This window comes from Eubalaena glacialis, chromosome 13, assembly GCF_028564815.1.
Source record: "Eubalaena glacialis isolate mEubGla1 chromosome 13, mEubGla1.1.hap2.+ XY, whole genome shotgun sequence".
NCBI lineage: Eukaryota > Metazoa > Chordata > Mammalia > Artiodactyla > Balaenidae > Eubalaena > Eubalaena glacialis.
Window position 1 is genome coordinate 72,674,990 of NC_083728.1, and position 25,122 is coordinate 72,700,111.

At 42.5% G+C, this 25,122-nt stretch overlaps 1 protein-coding gene across 1 annotated transcript; it reads right to left on the reverse strand.

The window, feature by feature from the left end:
- Positions 1–1,505: 1,505 nt before the first annotated feature.
- On the reverse strand, positions 1,506–23,577 carry CRYM (crystallin mu). The gene is made up of 9 exons (XM_061208528.1): positions 23,384–23,577; positions 21,073–21,500; positions 20,408–20,561; positions 18,440–18,502; positions 15,141–15,242; positions 7,960–8,143; positions 4,438–4,559; positions 3,650–3,734; positions 1,506–1,805 (listed from the first exon to the last, which is right to left on the reverse strand). The coding sequence occupies exons 2-9, from the start codon at positions 21,240–21,242 to the stop codon at positions 1,741–1,743; spliced, it is 945 nt and encodes a 314-aa protein (XP_061064511.1). The 5' UTR covers positions 21,243–21,500; positions 23,384–23,577; the 3' UTR covers positions 1,506–1,740.
- Between the last annotated feature and the right edge of the window lie 1,545 nt (positions 23,578–25,122).

Consider the following 25,122-nt stretch of genomic DNA (forward strand, 5'->3'; position numbering starts at 1 on the left):
CCCCAGAAAGACTCCATAGTCACTTGAGGTGTGCAGAGCAGATCACGTGGGTATTTTGTTCTAGCACAAAGGCTAGACAGTCTGGCAAACATGATAAACTTTTGGGTAAGCTACCTACACCATGAAGAGGACCTGCCAGGAGGAATTTGGGTAAGAAAACAAAGCAAAATAATATGCTTCTCTTTGCTGCTGACTTATAACCAGCCTAGGGATTGGAGAGGGAGTATTTGAATGGGTCTTTGACAGGACATGGACAACACAGCTCTGCTAGTGACCCAGGGGACCTGAGGAAAGCATTGCTGCACCTCAGTTGTCCCACCTGTAAGTTGAAGAGGTTGGACTGGGTAATTCCTAATGGCCCTTCAACACTGATACTGTAGTGCACACCTGTAGATTTTGCCTACCCAATATACAGTCCTCCCCCTTTTTGGTAAGAGACCCCTTTCCTTTTGTTAGCTCATGTGGACAGATGGGCTGATTGCACTGCTGACTTCAAGGGGGGTCATGTGACCCAGGCCTGGATAATAGGGGAATTAGATCCCCCTGGATGATGCAGTGGTTCAGGGATAAGCATATGGGCCTGACCTGGCCAAAGAGCATATTCCATTTCCTTTAGCCACTATGTTATGCCTATGGGCATAGGCCCTAGATGGTCCGGTGTGTCTCCATTCTGAGACTTTTAATTGTTAAGGAAGAGAATGTCTATTTCTGCCAAGGTTGCTGAAGAGGACAGACTATGATTCAATAGCTGCTGGCACCCATCCTGCCACTATCAGGGGAGAGCTTACTTGATAATGCAGCCAACACCAAAGAAAACAGAGCCAAGGAGCAGAGAGAGCAAGACTGGGTCCTGATGACACTTGGACCCCCTGGATACATACAGCTATAGTTGAAACCAGTTACCTGTGTACTTCTTAATCATAAGAGCCAATGAATTCCATTCTTCACTCATTCATTCAACTTAAGGTAGTTTGAGTTGTGGTCTCTACCAATTGTGACTGAAGGAGTTCTGACCAATAGAGAAGCTCTGCTGTTCCTTGAAATTTCAATTATAAGAAGCCGGAAACAAAAGGCTACATAATATATGATTCCATTTATACGAATGTCCAGAAAAGGCGAATCCATAACAATAGAAAGTAGATTAGTGGTTGCCAGGGGCTGAGAAGAAGGGGGAATGGGGAATGACTGCTAATGGCTACTGGGTTTCTTTTTGGAGTGATGAAAATGCTCTGAAATTAGACATTCCAGTGCTGATGGTTGCACAACCCTGTGAATATACTAAAAAACACTGAATTATATACTTTAAACTGGTGGATTTTATGATATGTAAATTTTATCTCAATTAATAAAATAGACAAAATTTAACTATAGCCATCAGAGCTCCTGCAGGGAGTGAATGGGAGCACTTGATCCCCTCAATTTCCTTGCTGTGAGGGACAGAAGTTACCAAAGCAAGAACTGCAGAATTGGAAAAAGCTTTATTTCAAGGAATTACAAAAGGCAGTGAAATACAGGGGAAAGGGAGTGCTAGTATAATCTGGCATAGCAGAGAATGGCCATTTAGTTTCGCTTTCTAACTACAAACACAAAAGGGGATCTCATTATTTAAGGTAAGACAGGATAAGCACAAAACTATAGATCACTGGGCACTGGGCTCCCTCATTTAATCTAGAGATTATGAGACAACTAGTTTAATACCCCTTGAGCTGTAGCATCCATTCAACACAAAGTTCCTTCGTTTTATTTACCAGATGACCAGGAATCGTACACAAGTTTGGCTGCAACCATGTCTTCCACCGCCATTCCTGGAATGGACAGAAATCTGGTTCACCTTTTGTCAGAACAACTTTTCCTCAAACAGCCCAGGTGCCAGAACTGGCAGTCCCCCGATACGGTGTCCATCAGGGTAACAAGGACTGACACCCAGAGGTGAGTTCAGGCTTGAAGTATTGGCAAAGGGCAGAACAAGGCAAGCAATGCCCACCAAAGAAATTTTACATATCCTTCAGAGGTGAGTTCAGGGGTCAGAAAACTTTCTGTAAAGGGCCAGATGGTAAATATTTCAGGCTTTGCAGGCCAATTACTTGCAATTACTCAACTCTGCCATTGGAGTGCAAGGGCAGCCATAGACAACAGAGAAACAGATGAGCCTGACTGTTCTCCAAGAAAAGTTTCTTTATGGACACTCTAGTTTGAATTTCTTAAATTTTCACATGTCATGAAAACTCTTAATTTTTTCCCCAATCATTTGAAAATGTAAAAACCATTTCACTTGTGGGCTGTACAAAAACAGGTGGTAGGTTGGGTTTAGCCGTGGTCTGCAGTTTGTTGGACCCCCTGGTCTAGTCCGAACCCTGAATCCTTCAGCAACGTCCCCTTTGTCTTATAGTTTTGGGCCCATACCTTAACCTTGAATGGGCATATGTTCTTAAAGGCCAGAGGCTGGTTTTTATTAATTTTTGTAGCTACCACTGCACCCAGTATGGAGCTTGATACATGGCAGGTATTTAATATGCACCTGCTAGATGAACGGATGTGCTGATAAACCAGTCCTCAGAAGTGAGAAAGTAAAAATTGCTCAGAAGTGTAGAGCAGGGCTATGCAGTGCTGTGTCTCCTGAAGGGAGCCGGCTGACCTCTGATCTGCTAGGAACAATGAGACTTTCAGACCCAACTAGATCAGTGTGATGTCTTTGAACCAGGATCTAGATAAAGCTTATACTATGTTTGCCTGTCTTTCTGTGCATGAGAGATTTAAAAAAAATATTTAACAGATGGCAAGGCATGGATACTGCTGATTGGCATGGGTGCTAGGTGGTCAGAGTACTCTTAATACTCTGCCAGGCATTAAAGCTTTGGTTGCTTAATCATTAAAAAGTATGTAAGGTCTGGTGAGGCTGAGGGGCTCAGGGCAGCAAATATTTACTAACCATTTTGAGAGTATTTCAATATTTTAGGTGTAGGAGCTGAATATTAGCTCTGTTACCATGTGTGTCCATTTCTTTAAATCTGGTGGGGTGGGTGAGCTGGGCTGAAGGGCAAACCAGCCACTGGGAGCCCCTTCTTTGTTGGGCTTCTGCCTGTGCTAACTCAGGTAGTAATGGGGCTCCCCACTGAAGACCTTCTTAAATCAGCAAGCAGAAAGGTAGGGAAGGAGGGGAAAAAAAGGTCTCAGGCTGTACTTCCTGTCTGGGTCTCTGTCAGGTTGGGGCTCCCTGCTATTTCTCTTAAGCTCCCTGTTTTTAAACATCTTTTTCTCCTGCCCTCCCACCTCTGAAGGATATCTTCTTCTGAGTGTCATTGTCTTAATGCTGACACTTGCTATGTGCACATTGTTTTATACACACATCTCACTTAATTCTCACAAAAACTCCAGGGAACAGGTGGTGAGAAAACTGTGGCTCAGAGAGGTGAGGTCACCTGCCCAAGGACGCGTGTCCAGGGAGTGGCAGAGAAGGGAATCCAACCCAGGATTGCCCAGTTCCAGAGTTCATGGGCTTCACCACTATGCCGACGTAAATAATTGACCTGAGTGATAGACTTCACGATGCTTCAGCTGTGGAGCCTGCTGACTCATTCCTTTTCCCACCAGTGGGTAAACCTACCTTGTGCTCTGGTTAAGTTTGTGCCTTGGGAGCAATGGCTCTTACCCAAAGACTTGAACACCGTAGTCTTCTCACAGTGGGCTGGTTTCACTCCCTTTACCACTTCTCCCAGCTCAGCGAAGATCTTGGCCTGTCAAATGAACACACACTGACCCAGGCCATGGGGCTAATGTCTGCTCAGGGCCAGCTTCTGAAGCCAGGACAGGGTGTTCCTGAACTGGATAAAGGATAAACTTGATAAAAAGACCTTTTGTAAACTGGATGATGTCAGGAAGGATGCCTCCCCCTTAAACCTTTTTTTTGGGGGGTGGGGGCGGGTACCATCTGCCTCTGTGATACTGTGATTGCAGAGATACAAATCTGTAGCCAGGGGAATGTCCTGCCAGGACACTGTCAGTGAGGAAATAGGCCTGTTCTTATCTGAACACTCATTTTGGCAGCCCCCTTCTTGCTTCTATGCCCTGATTACAAAAAAAAAGGCCAGAAAGTGGCCAACCTTAGTCCTAATTTGTTGGCCACATTGGGAAAGTTTCCAGGCTGTAACAGGCTCCTATCTTCCAATCCTACTGCTTTATAGGACAGCCCAGTCCAACAGAAAAGTCCATCAAGCTGCTCTCTTCCGGCAAAGGGGACAGGAAAACACATCACCACATAATGGCCACATTATTCTGGAAGGGGATTAGAAAAGGTTGAGAGATGTTTGGGAGTTGTCATCCCACAAAGAGGTAAGGGTTACCGAGGCCTGAAGCAGGCCAGACAGAAGGGGGTGTTAATGAATCCCTGGGATCCAGGTGAGGCCAGCCAGGCAACAGCCCACCAGAAAGGAGGCTCACCCCTGACAAGAGGACATCTCCAGACTCTTTCAGGGCGGCCTCCTGGGAATCCACATACAGCACAGCCTGTGTCATGAGCTCATCATCCAGCTCTCTCCAGTCAGGTCTGCTGGCGCCGATGGCTAAGAGACAGCAAAACAGACCCTGAGCCTAGAAATGGTCACAAGGGATACCAAACACTCCAGAGAATAAAAGGGGTGGGGAAAAGGAGGTGACAGAGGACACATGGGAACAGATGTGGAATGCCTCATTTCCCCAGGGCAACTCCCTCCCAATCAACAAGACTGAATTCACTAATAAGAATGATACCCGGGCATTTTTTCCTTTCCATTTCATATCCATTCTCATTACTAAAAAAAGATTTCGAGGCAACTTAGCATTCATTTACTGTGTGCCTACTTTCTGTGGGATGTTTCACACATACTATTTATAGTCTTCACAAGCACACTTCACATCTGATTCCCATTTAAAAAGTACACAAACTGAGGCTCAAAGAAGTGGTACATGCCAAGGTTACGTATCTAATAAGTGCATCTATAGCTCTGAGACAGTACGTGCCTTTCATGCTTCTCCCACTTATCAGGAACAGAGACTTCCTTACAAAACCCCTAAAACAGAGACATCACTTGGAGCTTATTCAGACCCCACACTCCTCTATCTTCTGTCTGTCTGCTTGCTCTTCAGTCATTCCCATTCCTCACCCCCAACCACTTCTCTCTTAATTCATGAGAAAAGAGCCCAGTGTTAGGGTCAGAGAGAAGCCCCAATAAAGAGGAAACTGGCTGCACCCTGGCACCAAGGTTTCACATCCTCTGCAGAGCCCAGAACCATAATGATGAATCCAAGGAATCATGACTCCTGGCACTGGGACACAGGAATACGCAGAGGCTGCAACCAAATGCCTGCAGGGCCAGGAAGGTAATGAAAATGAGCAGAACTGGTCAGAGGAAGTGGATTGGAAATGGTGGAGACTGAGGTACAGAGAAGAAAGCAGACCCTTCTAAAGGGGACAGTTATTGTTCAGCTCAAGCTAATTGTTGCCATGTGAGAATGCAGGGCCACTGTTAGAAAGCCTCCCCTACCCCTGCTCCTTTTTTAAAAGAGAAGCAGGAAATCTATTTGCATGTGTTTTAGTTCTTGATTTTCAGAACACTCTATGGTCTGAAAAAAACACATCTGCTGGCTGGATCCGGCCCATGCCAGCCAGTCTTTGGAAACTGCTATAAAGCTTTATACAAATATAAGGCAGCATTTACAAGCCTTCTCTCACTGCCATCCAGTTTTCTCCACTTGTTCCCTCTCCTGCTGTTCTCCCTCACTCTAATTTTCAAAGAGAGTGATGTAAAAATGTCCATCTTGAAGGCTGTTTGTGTGAGAAGTTCTATAGAACAGAAGCACCAACTAATGAAGCTCATAAATAAATCATAAGCTGGTGGGAAAAACCCTAGCTTCTCAAGCCACCTCTTCTGCTTGCACTTGTTCCCCCCAATCTGGAGCAGGATGAATTCTCGAAGGGCTGCATAAGGCCACTCAGGCTGATGGGGATGGTCCGGGTAGCAAAGGGAGGGGCTTGACTCGGGCTGGGCCTTGGTCTTCCTGCAGTGGGGCGAGAATGGGTGAGGGTCAGACGCTGGCTGTTGGGCTGCGGAGATAGGATGAGGGACGTGCAGGGGAGGTTGGAATTGGGCGTATCTTTAGCCAAGCTGTAAAGTAAGTAAAATCTGTTGTTGGTGTTTCCCTGTTGACTGCACTTATACTTTTCTTAAGTATATTTAATGCCTCTGTGAATACATAAACCAATTTCGTCTTTAGGCTAGGGAAAGATACGAGATGGCTTGACTCAAAATCAAGTCAGCCCTTCCTGGAGAGAGACTCAAAGTGTGAGAGGGATCCAACATGAGGGAGAGTCTCTGTTGTTGGCTTTGAAGGTGGAGGGTCCACATGAAAAGGAATGTGGACAGCCTCTAGGAGCTGAGAGCAGCCCCAAGGAAAAGGGCACTTTTGTCCTACAACACAAGGAACCTGCCATGACCACGTGGGCTGGGAAGAAGACTCCGGGCTCTGGATGAGATTGCCGCCTGAACAACACCTTGATTTCATCCTTGTGTGAGCAGAGGACTTAGCTAACCCATGCCCAGACTCCTAACCACAGAAACTGAGATAATAAATATGTGCTGTTTTAAGCTGGAAAAAAAAAAGAAAAAGCTGAAAAAATATTAAGTCAGTCTTGCTGAAGATTCAGCTCTTGTCCACTTCACCAAGAACTGGTTTCTCTTGATTCCCTAAGTCCTTCCAGAAATGGTCTTACTGTTCGAGTCTGGCTTTATGAACAGTAAGACCTACCCCCTGGACCCACATTCATAATACCAGTCCCACACAGGCTGAGACCTTCAATTTGCTATGGCCCATTCCTCAATCATACCACATTTTGTTTCCTTTATAGAACTTATCTTCAGCTGGAACTATCTAGCGCATCTATTTGTTTACTTGTTTGTTGTCTACCTCCCTTCTCTGGAATGTAAGCAGCGGGAAAGCAGTGATCTTGATTGCTGGTTTACTGTGGCATCCTCAGTATCTAGAACAGTGCCTGACACATGGTAGGGATTCAATACATATTTGTGAATGAACGCATAATCATGATTCTTGGCCCTTGCACGTGTGTGCAGACATTTTAGATTTTGAGTTCACACTATGTGCTTGTCACTAAAACATGGGGCACTGATACCACGTTTAAATTCTTGAGTCTTCAATTGCTTGCTCATCAGAATCCAGTCTTCTTATTGAAAGATAACATAGGGTATCATTTAAGATCTTGGGCTCTGAGGGTGTATTACCTCAGTTCAAATCCCAGCTTTGCCTCTTAAAGAACCTCTGACTTTGGGCAAGTTTCTTAATCTTTCCATGCCTTGGTTTACCTACCTGTAAAATGGGGGTCATGATAATAATAGCTCCTACTTCATATGGTTGTTGTGAGGATTCAGTGATATAGTACATACAAAGAATTTAGAACAGCACCTGCAATAGTAAGTATTCAATATCGACCAGATCTTGTTATAACCCCCAGGGCCATTTGAGGATCTTCAGAGGCCCCGGGAACTCTTACGTTTAGAGTCCCAACCATCCTACCCCACATATTAAAAAGCATCCACATGTCACATTAAATGTCTTTTGTGTTGTAATTTTTTAAAATTTGTTTTTGTAATTCCCAGTGTTGTTAGAGAACAAGTGAGTCACTTGGCTTTTGTAATTTAAATTTCATGACATTTAAGAACTGAGCTATAATTGATCATTTGCTATAATGATACACTTTATAAAACTTTAATTAAATTTATTAGTTTCAGGTTTGTGATTTTTGTTTCATATTTTGGAGTGAGTATCGTTTTTTTCAGGACTCAAATATTTCTGAGGCCATTAAAAAGCTCAAGCATTTTGCATGAGTAAAACAGCTCTGCAGATGCAGCCCCCTTGGTCCAGCCAAGGGAGAGTCTGGCCACCCAAGGCTCATGGAGCCACTCTGCTTACCATTGATGTGAGCCCCGGGCTTCACCCATTCACCAAACAAAATGGGCTCTGTTGCCATGGTGACTGTGATGATCACATCTGCCCCTGTCACAGCCTCCTGAACCGATGAACAGACCCGTACCTCTCCTTGCACTGTGTTCGCAAACTTCTCTGCATTTTCTTTGGTGCGGTTCCATATCCTCACCTTCATTGGGGGTAACAAGAGGGACATTGGTGCCATGATTATTTGGCTGTTTATGTTTCATTAAGCCCAGGGGTGCAAGGAAAAGTTGAACCACTCTGGGGTTAGGGCTGTAGTTATTTAAATCATTCCGTATGGTGAATGTACATTTGTCTGGGCCAGATATTTGAAAATGACCTTTCTCTATCCCATTCCCCCTTCAAGAAGGGGGGAGGTTTTTCACTTCTAGCTTGGGACACACAGCCTCAGTAGCTTAATAGCTACTATACAGCTTAATGATTAGCAGAGCAAGTTCTGGAGCTAGACAGGCTTAGAATCAATCCTTGCTCTGTCACTTACTGTTTCTGAAGTATATTTAACTTCATTCAGCCTAAGTTTTCATGTCTGTAAAATGCAAATGATAACAGGCAAAGTCAGTATCAAACTCACATTTTATGTTTGGGAGTCTGTAAAGGAGTCATAACAGGTATGAGATTCACAAACAGGATGTGCAGGGCTGTGCTTGGAATAGCTTGATCTCTGAAGGATATGAAGGGAATTAAAATCTGGAAGGGTTTCAAGAGTGAATGGTGCAGCAGAGTAGAAGGCCAAGAGTAATAGCTACAATTAGATTCCTGAGAAGCACTGGGGGGGAGAGGGTGGGTCATTGGCATCACCAGGAGGTGGGGACTTGCTAGCTTGCTTAACAGATTTTGATGTCTGTGGTGGCAGCTGTCAGCCTTCAACTGAAAATAAGGCCTAAAGAATCTCTCATAAGGAAATATAATAAATATGGAAATAAATGTTATATCTGAGTAAGTTCATTAACTAAGGTGAAAAACAATACAATATGCCCATTTATAAGAGAATGGTTAACTATACCACCTTTCTTGATAGAAAAATATGAAATACTATACAAAAATTAAGTACTCTGGAAAAGTGATGGTGTTAACAACATTCAGTGAAAATACAGTATATACAACTGTGTATATCTAACATGATTAAAACTTTAAGAGGTTAATATTCAAAATATACAAAGAAATTATAAAATTTAATATTAAAAAATAAGCAACCTAATTTAAAAATGGGCAGAGGACCTGAATAAATATTTTTCCAAAGAAGACATACAAATGGGCGACAGACACATGAAAAGATGCTCAACATCATTGGAACATAGGGAAATGCAAATCAAAACCACAATAAGATATCACCTCCATTTCCCTCAGCATGACGACTATCAGAATACAATAACAAGTGTTGGCAAGGATGTGGAGAAAAGGGAAATTGAGTTCACTGTTGGTGGGAATGGAAATTGTTGTAGTCACTATGGAAAACAGTATGGATGTTCCTCAAAAAACTAAGACTAGAACTACCATGAGAATTGCAGGACAAGATGGCAGAGTAGAAGGACCTGAGCTCACCTGCTCTCATGAAAACACCAAAATCACAACTAACTGCTGAACAACCAACAACAAAAAAGACTGGAACCTACCAAAAAACATATTCTACTTCCAAAGACAAACAGGAAGCCATAGCAAGAAGGTAGGAGGGGTGCATTCATGATACAATCAAATCCCATACCCGCTGGGTGGGTGATCCAAAACTGCAAAATAATTATACTGCAGAGATTCTCCCACAGGAGTGAGAGTTCTAAGCCCCATGTCAGGCTGCCCAGTCTGGGGGTCTGGCATCGGAAGAAGGAGCCCCCAGAGAATTTGGCCGAAAGTGAGGGGATAGAAAAATATATTCCATGCAAACGGAAGTCAAAAGAAAGCTGGAGTAGCAATACTCATATCAAACAAAATAGACTTTAAAATAAAGTCCATTACAAGAGACAAAGGACACTACACAATGATCAAGGGATCAATCCAAGAAGAAGATATAACAATTGTAAATATATATGCACCCAACACAGGAGCACCTCAATACATAAGGCAAACGCTAACAGCCATAAAAGGGGAAATCGACAGTAACACAATAATAGTGGGGGACTTTAACACTCCACTTACATCAATGGACAGATCATCCAGACAGAAAATCAATAAGGAAACACAAGCCTTAAATGACACATTAGACCAGACGCACTTAATTTATATCTATAGAGCATTCCACCTGAAAGCAGCAGAATACACATTCTTCTCAAGTGCACATGGAACATTCTCAAGGACAGATCACATGCTGAGCAACAAAGCAAGCCTAGGTAAATTTAAGAAATTAAAATCATTTCAGGCATTTTTTCCTACCACAATGCTATGAGATTAGAAACCAACAAGGAAAAGAACTGTAAAAAACATAAACACGTGGAGGCTAAACAATATGCTACTAAACAAACACTGGATCACTAATGAAATCAAACAGGAAGTCAAAAAATACCTAGAGACAAATAAAAACAAAAACACGATGATCCAAAACCTATGGGATGCAGCAAAAGCAGTTCTAAGAGGGAAGTTTATAGCAATACAATCTTACCTCAAGAAACAAGAAAAATCTCAAATAAACAACCTAACCTTACACCTAAAGCAACCGAAGAAAAAAGACCAAATAAAATCCAAAGTTAGTAAAAGGAAAGAAATCGTAAAGATCAGAGCAGCAATAAATGAAATAGAGTAGAAGAAAACAATAGAAAAGATCAATGAAACTAAAAGCTGGTTCTTTGAAAAGATAAACAAAATTCATAAACCTTTAGCCAGATTCATCAAGAAAAAAAGGGAGAGGGCTCAAAGCAATAAAATTAGAAATGAAAAATGAGAAGTTACAACAGACACCACAGAAATACAAAGGATCATAAGAGACTGCTACAAGCAACTATATGCCAGTAAAATGGACAACCTAGGAGAAGTGGACAAATTTCCCAAAACTGAATCTGGAAGAAACAGAAAATATGAACAGACCAACCACAAGCCCTGAAATTGAAACTGTGCTTAAAAAATCCCAACAAACAAAAAGTCCAGAACCTTATGGCTTCACAGGCAAATTCTATCAAACATTTAGAGAAGAGTTAACACCTATCCCTCTGAAAATATTCCAAAGAATTGCAGAGGAAGGAACACTCACAAACTTATTCTATGAGGCTACCATCACCCCGATATCAAAACCAGACAAAAATACCACAAAAAAAGAAAATTACAGGCCAATATCACTGATGAACATAGATACAAAAATCCTCAACAAAATACTAGCAAACTGAATCCACCAATACATTAAGGGTCATACACCATGATCAAGTGGGATTCATTCCCGGGATGCAAGGATTTTCAATATTTGCAAATCAATCAGTGTGATACACCACCTTAACAAATTGAAGAGTGAAAACCATATGATCATCTCAATACATGCAGAAAAATCTTTTGACAAAATTCAACACCAATTTATGATAAAAACTCTCCAGAAAGTGAGCATAGAGGGACCATACCTCAACATAATAAAGGCCATATATGACAAACCACAGCTAACATCATACTCAACAGTGAAAAGCTGAAAGCATTTCCTCTAAGAACAGGAACAAGACAAAGGTGTCCACTCTCACCACCTTTATTCAACATAGTTTTGGAAGTCCTAGACACAGCAATCAGAGAAGAAAAAGAAATAAAAGGAATCCAAATTGGAAAAGAAGAAGTAAAACTGTCACTATTTGCAGATGACAGGATACTATACATAGAAAATTCTAAAGATGCTACAAGAAAACTACTAGAGCTCATCAATGAATTTGGTAAAGTTGCAGGATACAAGATTAACACACAGAAAGCTGTTGCATTTCTATACACTAACAACTAAAGATCAGAAAGAGAAATTAAGGAAACAATCCCATTCACCATTGCAACAGAAAGAATAAAATACGTAGGAATAAACCTACCTAAAGAGGTAAAAGACCTGTACTCCAAAAACTATGACACTGATGAAAGAAATCGAAGATGACACAAACAGATGGAAAGATTACCATGTTCTTGGATTGGAAGAATCAATATTGTCAAAATGACTATACTACCCAAGGTAATCTACAAATTACCAATGGCATTTTTCACAGAACTAGAACAAAAAAATTTTTAATTTGTATGGAAACACCAAAGACCCTGAATAGCCAAAGCAATCCTGAGAAAGAAAAACAGTGCTGGCTCCCTGACTTCTGACTATACTACAAAGCTACAGTAATCAAAATACCATGGTACTGGCACAAAAACAGACACATAGATCAATGTAACAGGATAGATGGCCCAGAAATAAATGCACAGACCTATGGTCAATTAATCTCTGACAAAGGAGGCAAGAATATACAATGGAGAAAAGACAGTCTCTTCAATAAGTGGTGCTGGGAAAACTGGGCAGCTGCATGTAAAAAAATGAAATTAGAACATTCTCTAGCACCATACACAAAAATAAACTCAAAATGGATAAAGACCTAAATTTAAGACCAGATACTATAAAACTCTTAGAGAAAAACACAGGCAGAAAACTTTTTGATATAAATCACAGCAATAACTTTTGGATCCACTTCCTAGAGTAATGAAAATAAAAACAAAAATAAACAAATGGTACCTAATTAAACTTAAAAGCTTTTGCACATGAAAGTAAACCATAAACAAAACGAAAAGACAACCCACAGAATGGGAGAAAATATTTGCAAACGAAGTGACCAGCATGGGATTAATCTCCAAAATATACAAGCAGCTCATGCAGCTCAATATCAAAAAAACAAACAATCCAATTAAAAAATGGGCAGAAGATCGAAATAGACATTTCCCCAGGAAGACATACAGATGGCCAAAAAGCACATGAAAAGATGCTCAACATCGCTAATTATTAGAGAAATGTAAATCAAAAGTACCATGAGGTATCACCTCACACCGGTCAGAATGGCCATCATCAAAAAGTCCACAAACAACAAATGCTGGAGAGGGTCTGGAGAAAAGGGAACCCTCTTCCCTGGTGGGAATGTAAATTGATAAGCCACTATGGAAAACAGTATGGAGGTTCCTTAAAAAACTCAAAATAGAGCTACCATATGACCCAGCAATCCCACTACTGGGCACATACCCTGAGAAAACCATAATTCAAAAAGAGACATGTACCACAATGTTCATTGCAGCACTGTGTCCTGGCTATTAATTTACAATAGCCAGGACATGGAAGCAACCTCAGTGTCCATCAACAGATGAATGGATAAAGAAGATGTGGCACACATATACAATGGAATATTACTTGGCAATAAAAAGAAATGAAATTGAGTTATTTGTAGTGAGATGGATGGACCTAGAGTCTGTCATACAGAGTGATGTAAGTCAAAAAGAGAAAAACAAATACTTTATGCTAACGCATATATATGGAATCTAAAAAAAAAAAAAAAAGGTTCTGAAGAACCTAGGGGCAGGACAGGAATAAAGACACAGACGTAGAGAATGGACTTGAGGACACAGGGAGGGGGAAGGGTAAGCTGGGACAAAGTGAAAGAGCAACATTGACATATATACACTACCAAATGTAAAAGAGATAGCTAGTGGGAAGCACCTGCATAGCACAGGGAGATCAGCTCGGTGCTTTGTGACCACCTAGAGGGGTGGGATAGGGAGGGTGAGAAGGAGGGGCAAGAGGGAGGGGATATGGGGATATATGTATATGTATAGCTGATTCACTGTGTTATACAGCAGAAACTAACACAACATTGTAAAATAAATAAATAAATAGCCTCCAATAAAGATGTTAAAAAAATAAATATACCCCAATAAAGATGTTAAATAAATAAATAAATAAGTTAAATAAATAAATAAATAAACCACTTGTGGTGACTTCCAGAGGGGGGAGGGTTGGGGGATGGGTAAAATAGGTGGAGGATTAAGATGTACAGACTTCCAGTTTCAAAATAGTTAAGTCATGGGGATATAATGTGCAGCATGGATAATATAGTCAATAATATTGTAATAACTTTGTATGGTGACAGATGGTAACTAGACTTATCATGGTGACCATTTCGAAATGTATATAAATATCGAATCACTATGATATACACCTGAAATTAATAAGATATCGTATGTCAATTATACTTTAATAAAAAAAGCAGAGGAAAACCATACAACTATGTTACAAAAAGCAAACGAGAGAGATTGGAAATGTTAACTACTTGTCTCTGAAAACAGATAAAAGGGAATTTTTCTTTTGTTTTCTTCGTTATAGTCTTCGTTTCTCAAAGCAGAGGTATTATTTTTATCATAAGAAATCATACTTTAAATCTGCCCCCACCCCTCTCACACACATAGAAAAAAATAAACTAAAAGTAGCATCAAATGTATCAAAAATAATAGGAAGTGCGAGCCAGCCAGAATGGGGAAAAGTGGACTAACATCTAGGCTGCAGAAGGGGCATGCTGTGGCCTCCTGCTCTCTAGGCCTCATTCCCAGTTCCTGGATCCCTAAACCTGAATACTTAAGGACCCCAGATTCTCCTAAGAGAAACAATAGAAAGGGGCCAAAAGAACACCTGAATGTATGTAATGGATATGACACAATCCTTTAAGTAACCAAGTAAGCTCTCTGCGTCCTGCGGCATACCCTGCAAACTGAGAAACTGGAGGAGGTGATTCAGGCCTTTCCCCCAACTCTTCACGTCCAGTGGGACTTCTGGGCAAGTCATTAAAAGAATGGTCTAGGGACTTCCCTGGTGGCGCAGTGGTTAAGAATCCGCCTGCCAATGCAGGGGACACGGGTTCGATCCCTGGTCTGGGAAGATCCCACATACCATGGAGCAACTAAGCCTGTGCGCCACAACTGCTGAAGCCCGCGCACCTAGAGCCTGTGCTCTGCAACAAGAGAAGCCACCACAATGAGAAGCCCGTGCACCACAACAAAGACCCAATGCAGACAAAAAAATAAATAAATAAATAAATTTATTAAAAAAAAAAAAAAAAGAATGGTCTAGGTGGTGGGACTCTGAACCTGACAATTTCAGCATAACCCATGCTGTAACAAAGGAGTACAGAGAAAGGTCACTGCTGCTTCCTCCCAGCTTCCTCCACAACCCTCCCTGGACTTACCTCCTTAAAGGAGAACTGCTCTGTGAAGACCTCATAATGGCTATAAGCCTGGACGCCAGCTCCAAGGATACACAACACTTCACTGCTGGGGGGTTTCAAAAACTATTTGAGAGAAATGAGATAGAAAAGGTCAAGGGAGACTCTAGTAGCCAGGAGAAGATCAAATACAGTTTGAGAATCAGGTGAACTTCAAGACCTCTCAGGCAATCAAGGAGATGTCATTGTGTATTTCCGTTTCTACTCTGCAGTGTGGGGAGGGAGGGAAGGAGCCTTCATTGGGTACCTAACATATGCCAGTGCTTAAGCCTCATGATCTCATTTAGTCCAGACAACTGACCCTATGAGCTAGATACTCCCATTGTTATCCTCCTCTTACAGATAAAGAAATTGAGGTCCAGAGAGGTTAAGTAACTTGCTCAGGGCCCTATGACTACTGAATGGCACAGTGGGGCTCTAAAACCACATCTTTCATTCTCCAAAGCCCACATGCTTTCTGCTGTGCTACCCCATCTCAGGGGCATGATAAGCCACACCTACTCCTCAGAGCTGTTAGTTGCTTCTGGAATCCATGAATCCTTGCGAGCCTAGGTTCTCAGCTATATTTGCTGTGCCCACTCTCTGTTGATCCTGACTCAGCCTCTGTCTTCCTTTAAAGAGGAATGTAGAGATGGCATTTGTGGCACCTGCTAAGGGTGTATGTGTGTCTTTATTTGCGAGTGAGGTTCTCTGATCAACTCTCCAGTAAAGTCTTTCTGACCACCCTGATAGATTTCACCACTTCATAGCGCTTGTTTGTTTACAAATTTATTTTCCTGTACTGGTACGTAAGCCCCGTGAAAACAGAGACAGTCTTATTTGCACAGAATTGGCACATATCTACCATTACCTATAAGAAATAGAGCAGGGTTTCTTGACCTCAGCACTACTGATATTTGGGCTGGATAATTCTTTGTTGGCAGGTGGGTGGGCTGTCTTGTGCATTATAGGATGTTTAGCAGCATCCCTGGTCTCTGTCCATTAGCACCCCCTATGTCCTCAGTTGCGACAACCAAAACTGTCTCCAGACATTGCTAACTGTCTCTGGGGCAGCTGGCCAAATTGTTTTCAGTTAAGAACAACTGGCATTGAGGAATGACACCACTTGCTCCTCAAACCATCCATATTAAATATGCCTTTCCTCTATTTCATTTAATACAAGTTGAGCTCCTTGTGTCTGCTCTTTCTTACAATGCTAATTATTGAGATTCTGGAGTGCAACCTTAAAAATGAAAGTATTCTTAATTATTAATCACTTGCAAAAAGGAGTCTCAAATATTGGCAGGTGATTAGAGATGATGTCTCCTGTAGCTGCAGAAGGAGAGATACCATTTTGTGCCATCAACTATAGTTCAAAGAACCTTGATTTGAAAAGTTTTCAAAATGACAATATCCACAAGACTAGTAATCTTATGCTCCTGTCCAAAGGAGAATTATGTAATTTTTCCTTAACTACATTTTTTTTTCTGTTCTCAGTTAATATGAATCTATTCTTGGAAGTACACATGGGCTTCAGAAATTGTTGCAGTATCCTGTAAAGTATCCTTTAACCTATGATAGAAGAATTAACCTGGTTGATCATCAGAATCGACCAGATACCATAAAAAACCAAAACACCTAGTTTCTTAGGCCCTACCCTCAGCGATTCAATTCAGTGGTTTTGGGAATCTGAATTAAAAAAAAAATTCCCCAGATGCTGCTGCTGCTGCGTAGCCTGGGTTGGAAACTACTGATCTGGGACAAGAAGACCCACCGCTACCTGGGTTGTCTGACTACAGGAAACCCTAGACTCCCATTTCCTTCTGCACAAAATGAGGCCAGTAATACTTGCTCTGCCTTCCTCCCAGAAATCCAAAAATAAATCAAGACAATGGTTTGGAAATTATTTTGGAAAAGATCAAAGTCCTTTTCAAATGTAGGGCAGTATTGTTAGAGTCCCACTGTTCCTAAGTTACCAGGGAACATACCTCAGAGTCCCTTGATCATTTCAATCTGAATTGGGTCTGGATATAATTTTTCAAAGCCAGTTCATCAAGCTGCACACTGTAGTCTACTCCCTTCCTATATAATTACCAGATTTATCCCCACAGTCTTCCCTCCCCATCATGTGTTTAGAAGACCTTAACACACTCACAATTTGAACACCTGGTCTTTGCTCCTCCAACCCTCCGACAGACCCCACATTTCCTTTATGTTTAGGCCTCATAAACCAGCATTCCCAGACCTTTAATGTGAAAGATTCCAGCCTTTAACTGTTCCTACAGATACCTCGTCTTCTTAACCCTAGCCTCTAAAAATACTGTTCTTCTTGTAGGATGCCCTTGCACTGCTTAGAAACATCATCACCTCTATCACTTGCTTTTCCTTCTGCCTGGAGAGCTCCTCCCCTCTTCCTGTTTCACTCACTCACTTCTTTTTCGGTCTTTACTCAAATATCACCTTCTCAGTGAGGTCTTTCCTCGATAACTTAAAATATCATCCCTTCCCAATACTCTCAATTCTGCTTTATTTTCATCCTTCTAGCTGGTGGTGGGGGTGGGCGTGTTATTTTTTTAAAGCAAGTCCTAGCCTATCATTAAACTCAAAAGGGGTTTGCTGTTGGTTAATTATTTTTTAGCAAATCATACTATGTATTTTACTTTTTATTTTATTTATTGTCTCACCTCCCCTCTGCATGTAACTCTCCGTTTCGTGCACTACCACATCTCTGACATTTAGAACAGTGCCTGATATGTGGTAGGATCTCAGTCAATACTTGCTGAACGGATACATTTGTGTGGCTTGGATCTGTTTATCTCCCCCTCTGCTTCTTGTGCAGTACTGACTCTGGCCTATGGGACAACCACACTGATTTGCCAGGAGCAGTGTGGTAGAGGGGAAAGAAAGCAGTCCTGCGAGTCAGAGAGGTCAAGTTTTAAATTCTTGCTCTGCCACTTGTTAGTTGTGTGACCCTGATCAACTCACACAACCTCTCTGAGCCATATTCCTTATACCTGGCAAATAGAGATAATCATATCTACTTTGCAAGGTTGGTGTGAAGATCAGGAATAGCACATGTGAGGTACCTGGAATCTTGGGCTCATTAAATGGTAGCCAATCATTTGGTGAATCACTGTGCTCAGCTGACATCCCATATTTGGCATATGAAGTTCCAGCTATGTCCAGAGAAGATCAAAATAAGCTCCTCACTTCTACCTTAGACATTCAAACTTGAGACACTCAATCCCACCCACCACCTCAGCACAGCCAGGCACTAATCTCACCTTGGTGGCGATGGCAGACACTGCAGCTGTTCTCTTTGCAGTTATGACATTTCCATCCATGACCTTGGAGGAAAGGAGAGATAGTGAACAAGGGGCACCCCTATCCACCACTTACGCAGATAGAAGATGCTCTAAAAGAGTTAGCCCTAGGAAGCATCATAATATTCTATAAAGGGAATGTTTTGCCTGGATCCAATTCCTCCACTTATAAGAAATGCAACTTTGAAAAAATATCTTAATCTTTAAGCACCGGTTTCCTACCTGTAAAAACAAAGATAATGGCAACCATTCAGAGGGTTTTTGTGAAGATTAAATGCACTGACATACATGAAAACATCTAGCATATGGCGAGCCCTCAAGAATTGCCCATTTGCTTTACTTGCCCTGGGATTCTCAAAACATCAAATTAAGGAGAAACTTCAGGAATAAGAGTAAGTCACCTGACACCTATGCAAGGGCCCTGAAACTCTATCTCAGTGGCTCTCAACTCCTCCTGCACATGTGGGGAGGTTTGTGAAGATACAGATGCCCAGACATGACCCTTAGGTTGACTGAATCTGAACACTAGGGATGGGACCCAGACATCGTTGTTTTTAAAAGCTCCCCATGTGATTCTGAATTACGCCTGGCGAGTAATAACTACCATCCTTTGCACTGTTCTCTGTTTATATTAATCATCTCAATTGGTCCTCACCAAGTAGTATCAGTATTCTCATTTTATGGACAAGGAAGTGAATTGCTTGGCTACTGATTGGATTCAGGAAGAATCTCAGGCCTTGTCATTTAGTTCCAAAGCCTGAGGTGGTCCCAATTTCCTGGGGAAGCACTGTTGGTAGGTAGTATGGATGCCATTTCCATTGGATGAGCAGAGACTGGGAAGAGCTAAATACTCTTTTCAGGGGAGTAATAAATGGCCAGCTTCCTTGGGGGACCAGAAATTCTGAGAAGGAGAGTCTAAGGATCCAGGGGTGGTTTAGGTAGAATTAAGGAGTCTGTCCCTGATGAGGACTCAACTGGCTGGCCTCAGAGCCAGGCTGGAGGGCACAGAGCACTTTCACTAACCAGTTGTGTGACCTCAAGCAAAGTGACCCTAATACTCTGAGCCTCAGGAACCTCAAAAGAAAGTGGGTGGGGAGGTGAGGGTGTAATAAAAACTCCCACAGAGGAGTGTTGTCAGAACTGAATGAGATCAATTTCTCCTGCCTGGCACATGATAAGTGCTCAGTAAGCAGCAGTGAGAAAGGTAGTAGAGCATAGTCTTAAGACAGTGTAGGCCTTGGACTTACACAGAGTAGGTCTGAAGTCCATTCATGCCACTATTAGCTATGTAAATTTTGGTAAGTTTGGCATAGTTGCTCTATGACTCAGTTTTCTCATCTGCAAAATGGAGGTAATAAATTTACTTACCTCACAGAGTGGTTCTAAGTATTAAGAGAATTAACATATACAAAGTATTTAGAACAGTGCCTGACACACACAAGCTGCTTAATAAATATGGACTACTACTATTTTTTGATATTATCATTAAATGTTAAAACAGGTCATTGTGTACCCCTTAGAAAAATACTCCCAGGTATTAGAGAGCACCCCTACTCTGTTAACTCACGTAACTCCACATTGCAGAGATTCACTAAATAAACATTTCCTTGGCTACTGGGTTTGTGCAAGCTGTATATTTGGAGTAACCGCTATAGGACAAGAACATTACAAGGATGACGAGATTATTACTTCCACACTGTCACACACTTAAAGCAGCAGTGGGCTCTGGTGCTGGGTTACGCATCCTTAGGCAGTCCTGGAATCAGATATACAGTCACAGATAACCTTCACTGTCACTGGCATCCAGTCACTCAGAGAGGGTCATGTGTGGTCACATTCAAAACTCCCCCTGGTCAACAGAGAACTAACTTCTGAGCCTAGCTCTGTGCACAGGGGCCCTGACCCACCCCCGGGCAGGGAGTTGCTCACCGCCAGAAGGGAGCCATCGCTCGGCTGGAAGAGTAGCACAGTGGCCTGATGGGAGGGGACAGTGGAGGTGGTGCTGTGGCCCTCATAGAAGGTGACCAACTTGGTGGTCAGGGCGTCCTCTGCTGCACTGTAGGCGGGCATGACCCCCAGGAAACTACAAGAAGAGAGGGAGCAGCTTCAATCCCTTCCGGTCAATGCTGAGGTACCCTATCAAGTTCCCATGTCCCTTCCTTTCTCTTGCCTCGCTCAGTGCCCTACTGGCCTTCTCCCTCACCCCCCCCCACCCACCCCCCATCCCTCTGCCATTCCCTTTGGCAGTATGCTGAGTATGTTCAAGAGTCCGGCTCTGGATGAGAAAAATCACCCCAGTTCTGCCACTTACTAGCTGCGTAGCCTTGGGTAATTCACTTCACCTCTCTGAGTCTCGGTTTTCCCATCAGTAAATGCTGCATCAATACCTACCTATATATGGAGTGTGCTGAATTAAACAAGGTAATTCCTGTAAAGCGCCCACTTGACACCGTGGGTTGCACAAATCAGGTGCGAGCTGTTATTAGCAGTGGTTAGGTAAGCTCTCCCTTCCTTCCTCCCGCTGCTTCCCTTCTCACCCCTCCTCTTCCTCCTGTCCAGTTTCTCCAGCCCCTGGCCCGGCCTTTCTTACTCACCCCCTGTGCTTGGCCACGGGCACCACGGTGCGCACCGGCTGCATGACCCCTCCGTCGGGGCCGCTGGAGAAGTTGGCCAGAGCCGCCTCCAGAGGCGGGATGAGTAGGCTGGAGCTGCGGAGGTGGTCCTGCACATCTGCCGCGCTCAGGAACGCTGGCACAGAGCTCATGTCGCCGCGGGCCTTCTACCTCCTCGAGCTCACGGGGATCCGCGCTTCCAGCGCTGCACCCTATGCGAGAGCGCCCAGGGCGCGCTGCCGCCTACAGGTCACCGCCCAGCTCCGGGGGCGGAGCAAAGCCGGTTTCCTCCAACCCCTATCCGCAGGGGTGGGCGAGCTGGGTCCCCTCCAGACACAGGTTCCCCAAGATTGGAGTTGAGGCGGCGGGCTGGCTGGGAGTTGGTATTCTTGGGTCCACTTTCTCGATTCCTGTAGTTAGCTGTAGTCACATTCCTTGCAAAACATGTTAGTTTGGCGCCCTACCTTCCTCCCTCCCCACCAACTCCACTATTTGCTGTCTAGGTCCTGCTGCCTGGGAAAGAGGAGACAGAGATGGGGGCAAACAATGATGGGCTCCCTTATTTCTTAAATTATTGCCTGCTTTTTAGGAGATCTTAGATGAAAGGAGATAGAAGGTTATTAAAAACCATTTTCCTTTCAATTCTGTCCCCATCTGGAGCCTCTTATCCCAACCTCCCTCCCACCCCTACCCCATCCCCACCCCCAGATCCCGAGCTGTTGACCGCTTCGAGTGCACAGTATTCTCCTGGGCTAATTAATTCAACTAACCTTCACATTTAGAAAAGAGGGAAGTTCCCAGGACAAGATATAATGGCCTTAGTCACAAATCGCCAAATGCATACGATGTCATGTCAGCAGAGGAGTTGGGATCTGCCCTTGAAGTGAGACTCCAGAACTCTACCCCTAGCCATTAGGCTACATTGGCAGAGAGGGTGGAAGAGGGCATTTCGGGCCAGGTTAAACCCAGGGGTGGAAGGAATGTTGTCTCCTCCTTGAGAACAGTGTCTTGCCATACAGAGTTGGATCGGAACCAGTGACTGATATCTAGGAGCACCAAGACATAAAACTGGGATGCTTCTTGAAGTCAAGCAGCTAAGAAGGGTGATTCTTTGGAAGGGAATTACATGGTTAAAGAGATTAAACATTTAGATAGAAGGGTCTTGTACCAATGCAGAGGGTGAAACAAATGAGCAAGAGTGTAGCCTGGGAGACAGGTCAGGAGACTCCAGTGCATAAGTTGTGCTCCCCTGATATTTTCACTGGGAGCTACATAGGGCACTTCTTAGGAAATGGTCACATCATAATGAAAGACAGTGTAGTAAGTGTCAAAATATGTACCAATGAAATAATAAATCGCATGTAATGTACTTAGCACAGTGCTTGGCACAGAGTAGCCACATAATAAATGAAAACCTCTTATATCATCAAAACACAGAGAGGATGTGGCGGTGGTTGGAAAAGCTTATTTCAATTACACAAATTTGTTTCTTCAGTTCACCATCCTTAGAAATGCAGCCCAGGGCTGCTGGGATTATGGAAGTGTTTACGGCTCATTATTTGTGTTGTTATAATTATTATGATGTAACATTTATTGGGTTTAAAAAATGACAGAGTTATAAAGAAAATAGCAGTGTGTCTCATTATTCTTGAGGAAAAAAAAGCAAAACCAAATACTCACCAACTAAAAGAGAAATGAAATAGGAAAGCCAAGTGGTTTTTTGTTTGTTTGTTTCCCTTGTGTATTTAAAAATTGAGCCCTGGTCAAGTAGAAAGCTTTTGTATTTGCTTCTAGCAAATCCTGTAGGAACAGGACTAGTCTGTAAATCACCTCAAATCGTGTTCCTTATAAAGCTTTGCGTACCATCACCCAGGCCCTCACTAAAGTAGCGCTGGGAAAATTGGTCTTGATTGAATTACTTCTGTTGGGACTGGAGACCCAGGGAACTAACTGGTCCCAAGTATCCAGAGCCTTTCCAAAATGAAAGTTATGCAATATGCAATATCTGGTTAGGGTCAGGAGTTGTACAACCTGGGCAGATAGAAGGGAATTCTTAGGTGATCACATATGCTAGGAGTCCAACTGCCAGGTTCTGTTGAAGCTCTAATACCTCCTTGAGATCTCTTTTATTATTTACTTTAAATACATTGTGTTAAAATTTTTACTACTCTTTTTAGCTTCACTAGGAGTAAAATTACCCTGCTATTGTAGTTTAATATGCTATTTCAATCATTTTGAATTTGCATCAAAATAAATGCATGATTATTCAAAAGACAGTAGGTCTGTGAGTCACCTCAAATCATCTTCCTTATACAGCTTTGGGTGATATCACCCAGGTCCTCAGCAAAGTTTTAGCTGCCAAACATGGTGGTCTGGTTTTAGCTCAAGTGTCTGGAAAGAAGTCATCATAAAAGGGGAGGGCAGCTTTCTTCCTCCTTCCCAGCCTGGTGGTAGCAGCAGTGGTTCTGGGGAGGCTGGTTGGAATTCCAGGGGAGCAGCACAGGTCTGGTGGCCAACTGTAGAGCAATGATCTAGAATATAGGTTAGAAGCTGTTTTGCAGTGTGGACTGACAGCAGATTAACCAGTGTACAACAAACACTGGCCCAAATGCTCCAGAGGGAAGGGGTTGCTGGTGCCACACCACATGGCTGGGCTATGGAATTAGCATACTTTTGTATAACATGTAAATAAATACCTTTCTAGGCTTAGTTTACAAGGAGCTTCCATGGAAATTATCATATTGTTTTTTTTAACTCATTGATGTGATACATTGTATGAGCAGATATCCTAACATCTCAATTTGTTTCTAAGGTTTTTATTGGAGTTCTAATGCTTTGGAGATGAAATCCCCACCAAGTCATTTCCAGGTAGAGGATTAGGAACTTTGTACTCTGTGATTCCCAAGTAAGGGCTCTGTAGTCAGCCAGTTTGGATTTGAATCCTAGTTCTGCCACTGTACATGCTGGATGACATTAAACAAGAGATTTAACCACTCTGATCCTGTTTCCTGCACTGTGAAATCAGATAGTATTAGTAATATTAGAACCAACCTCCTAGAGTTGTGGTGAGGCATAAATGAAATCATTTTGTGAAGTGTTTAGCTGGTAGGTGTTTAATAAGTATTATATTATATAAGTATTATTGATGCTTTTAAGTTTATATTATTAAAATAATGAAACTACTATTAGCAGTAATGACTTAATAGAAAGAATATTAATAAACTTATTAGTAATGTAGGGGCCAGTAACCAGGATGCTGGTGTAACTCTTCCTTCCCTGCCCTCCACTGAGACCTTGTGCTGGGACACGCCTAGAGGGTTTACAGGCCCCTGTGCCTGCACCTGTGGAAGTTCCTTGCTAAGCCTCCACAGACTCTGGGGAGAAGGTGGCCACTTGCACTTCCCTACCCTTCCCTACTGCCACTACCACACTGAAGCTGACAGTGGGGCAGGGCTGTCACTAGGGTGAGGCAAGCACAGTGACTGAAGTACTCACTTCCAGCGCAAAATTTAGGGACATACTCAGAACTCAAGATACTCAGTACTGAAGATTAAAAAAAAATTTTTTAATGTAATATTGAAAAAAGAAAAAACTAAAAAAATTCCATGATAACCAAACTACCAAAATTTTAAATAAAGCTAGGATCAGGATTACTGATTTTTCCTTTTGTTTTAGCCTCCCATATAGCACCTCATGGTACTTTTAAGGTTTTATTTTGAAAAAATTTTTAAATGTCATATTAAAGTATTTATCTTGCTTATTGAGTTGGTTTCCCCTTAAACAGTCAGGCAAGTCATCCTGGTTACTGGCCCCTACATTACTAATAAGTTTATTAATATTCTTTCTATTAAGTCATTACTACTAATAGTAGTTTCATTATTTTAATAATGCCAAGGCAAGTGTCTCACTCCTCTCACTCCTAGTCTCTGTCTTCGGGAAGTGGGGGACTGTGTGGTGGGCCAGGAGGAGCAAGTGGTAAAATACTGGGGAAACCTGAGACAGGTGGGTTGGGCGAGCCAGGAGCTGGCAGGT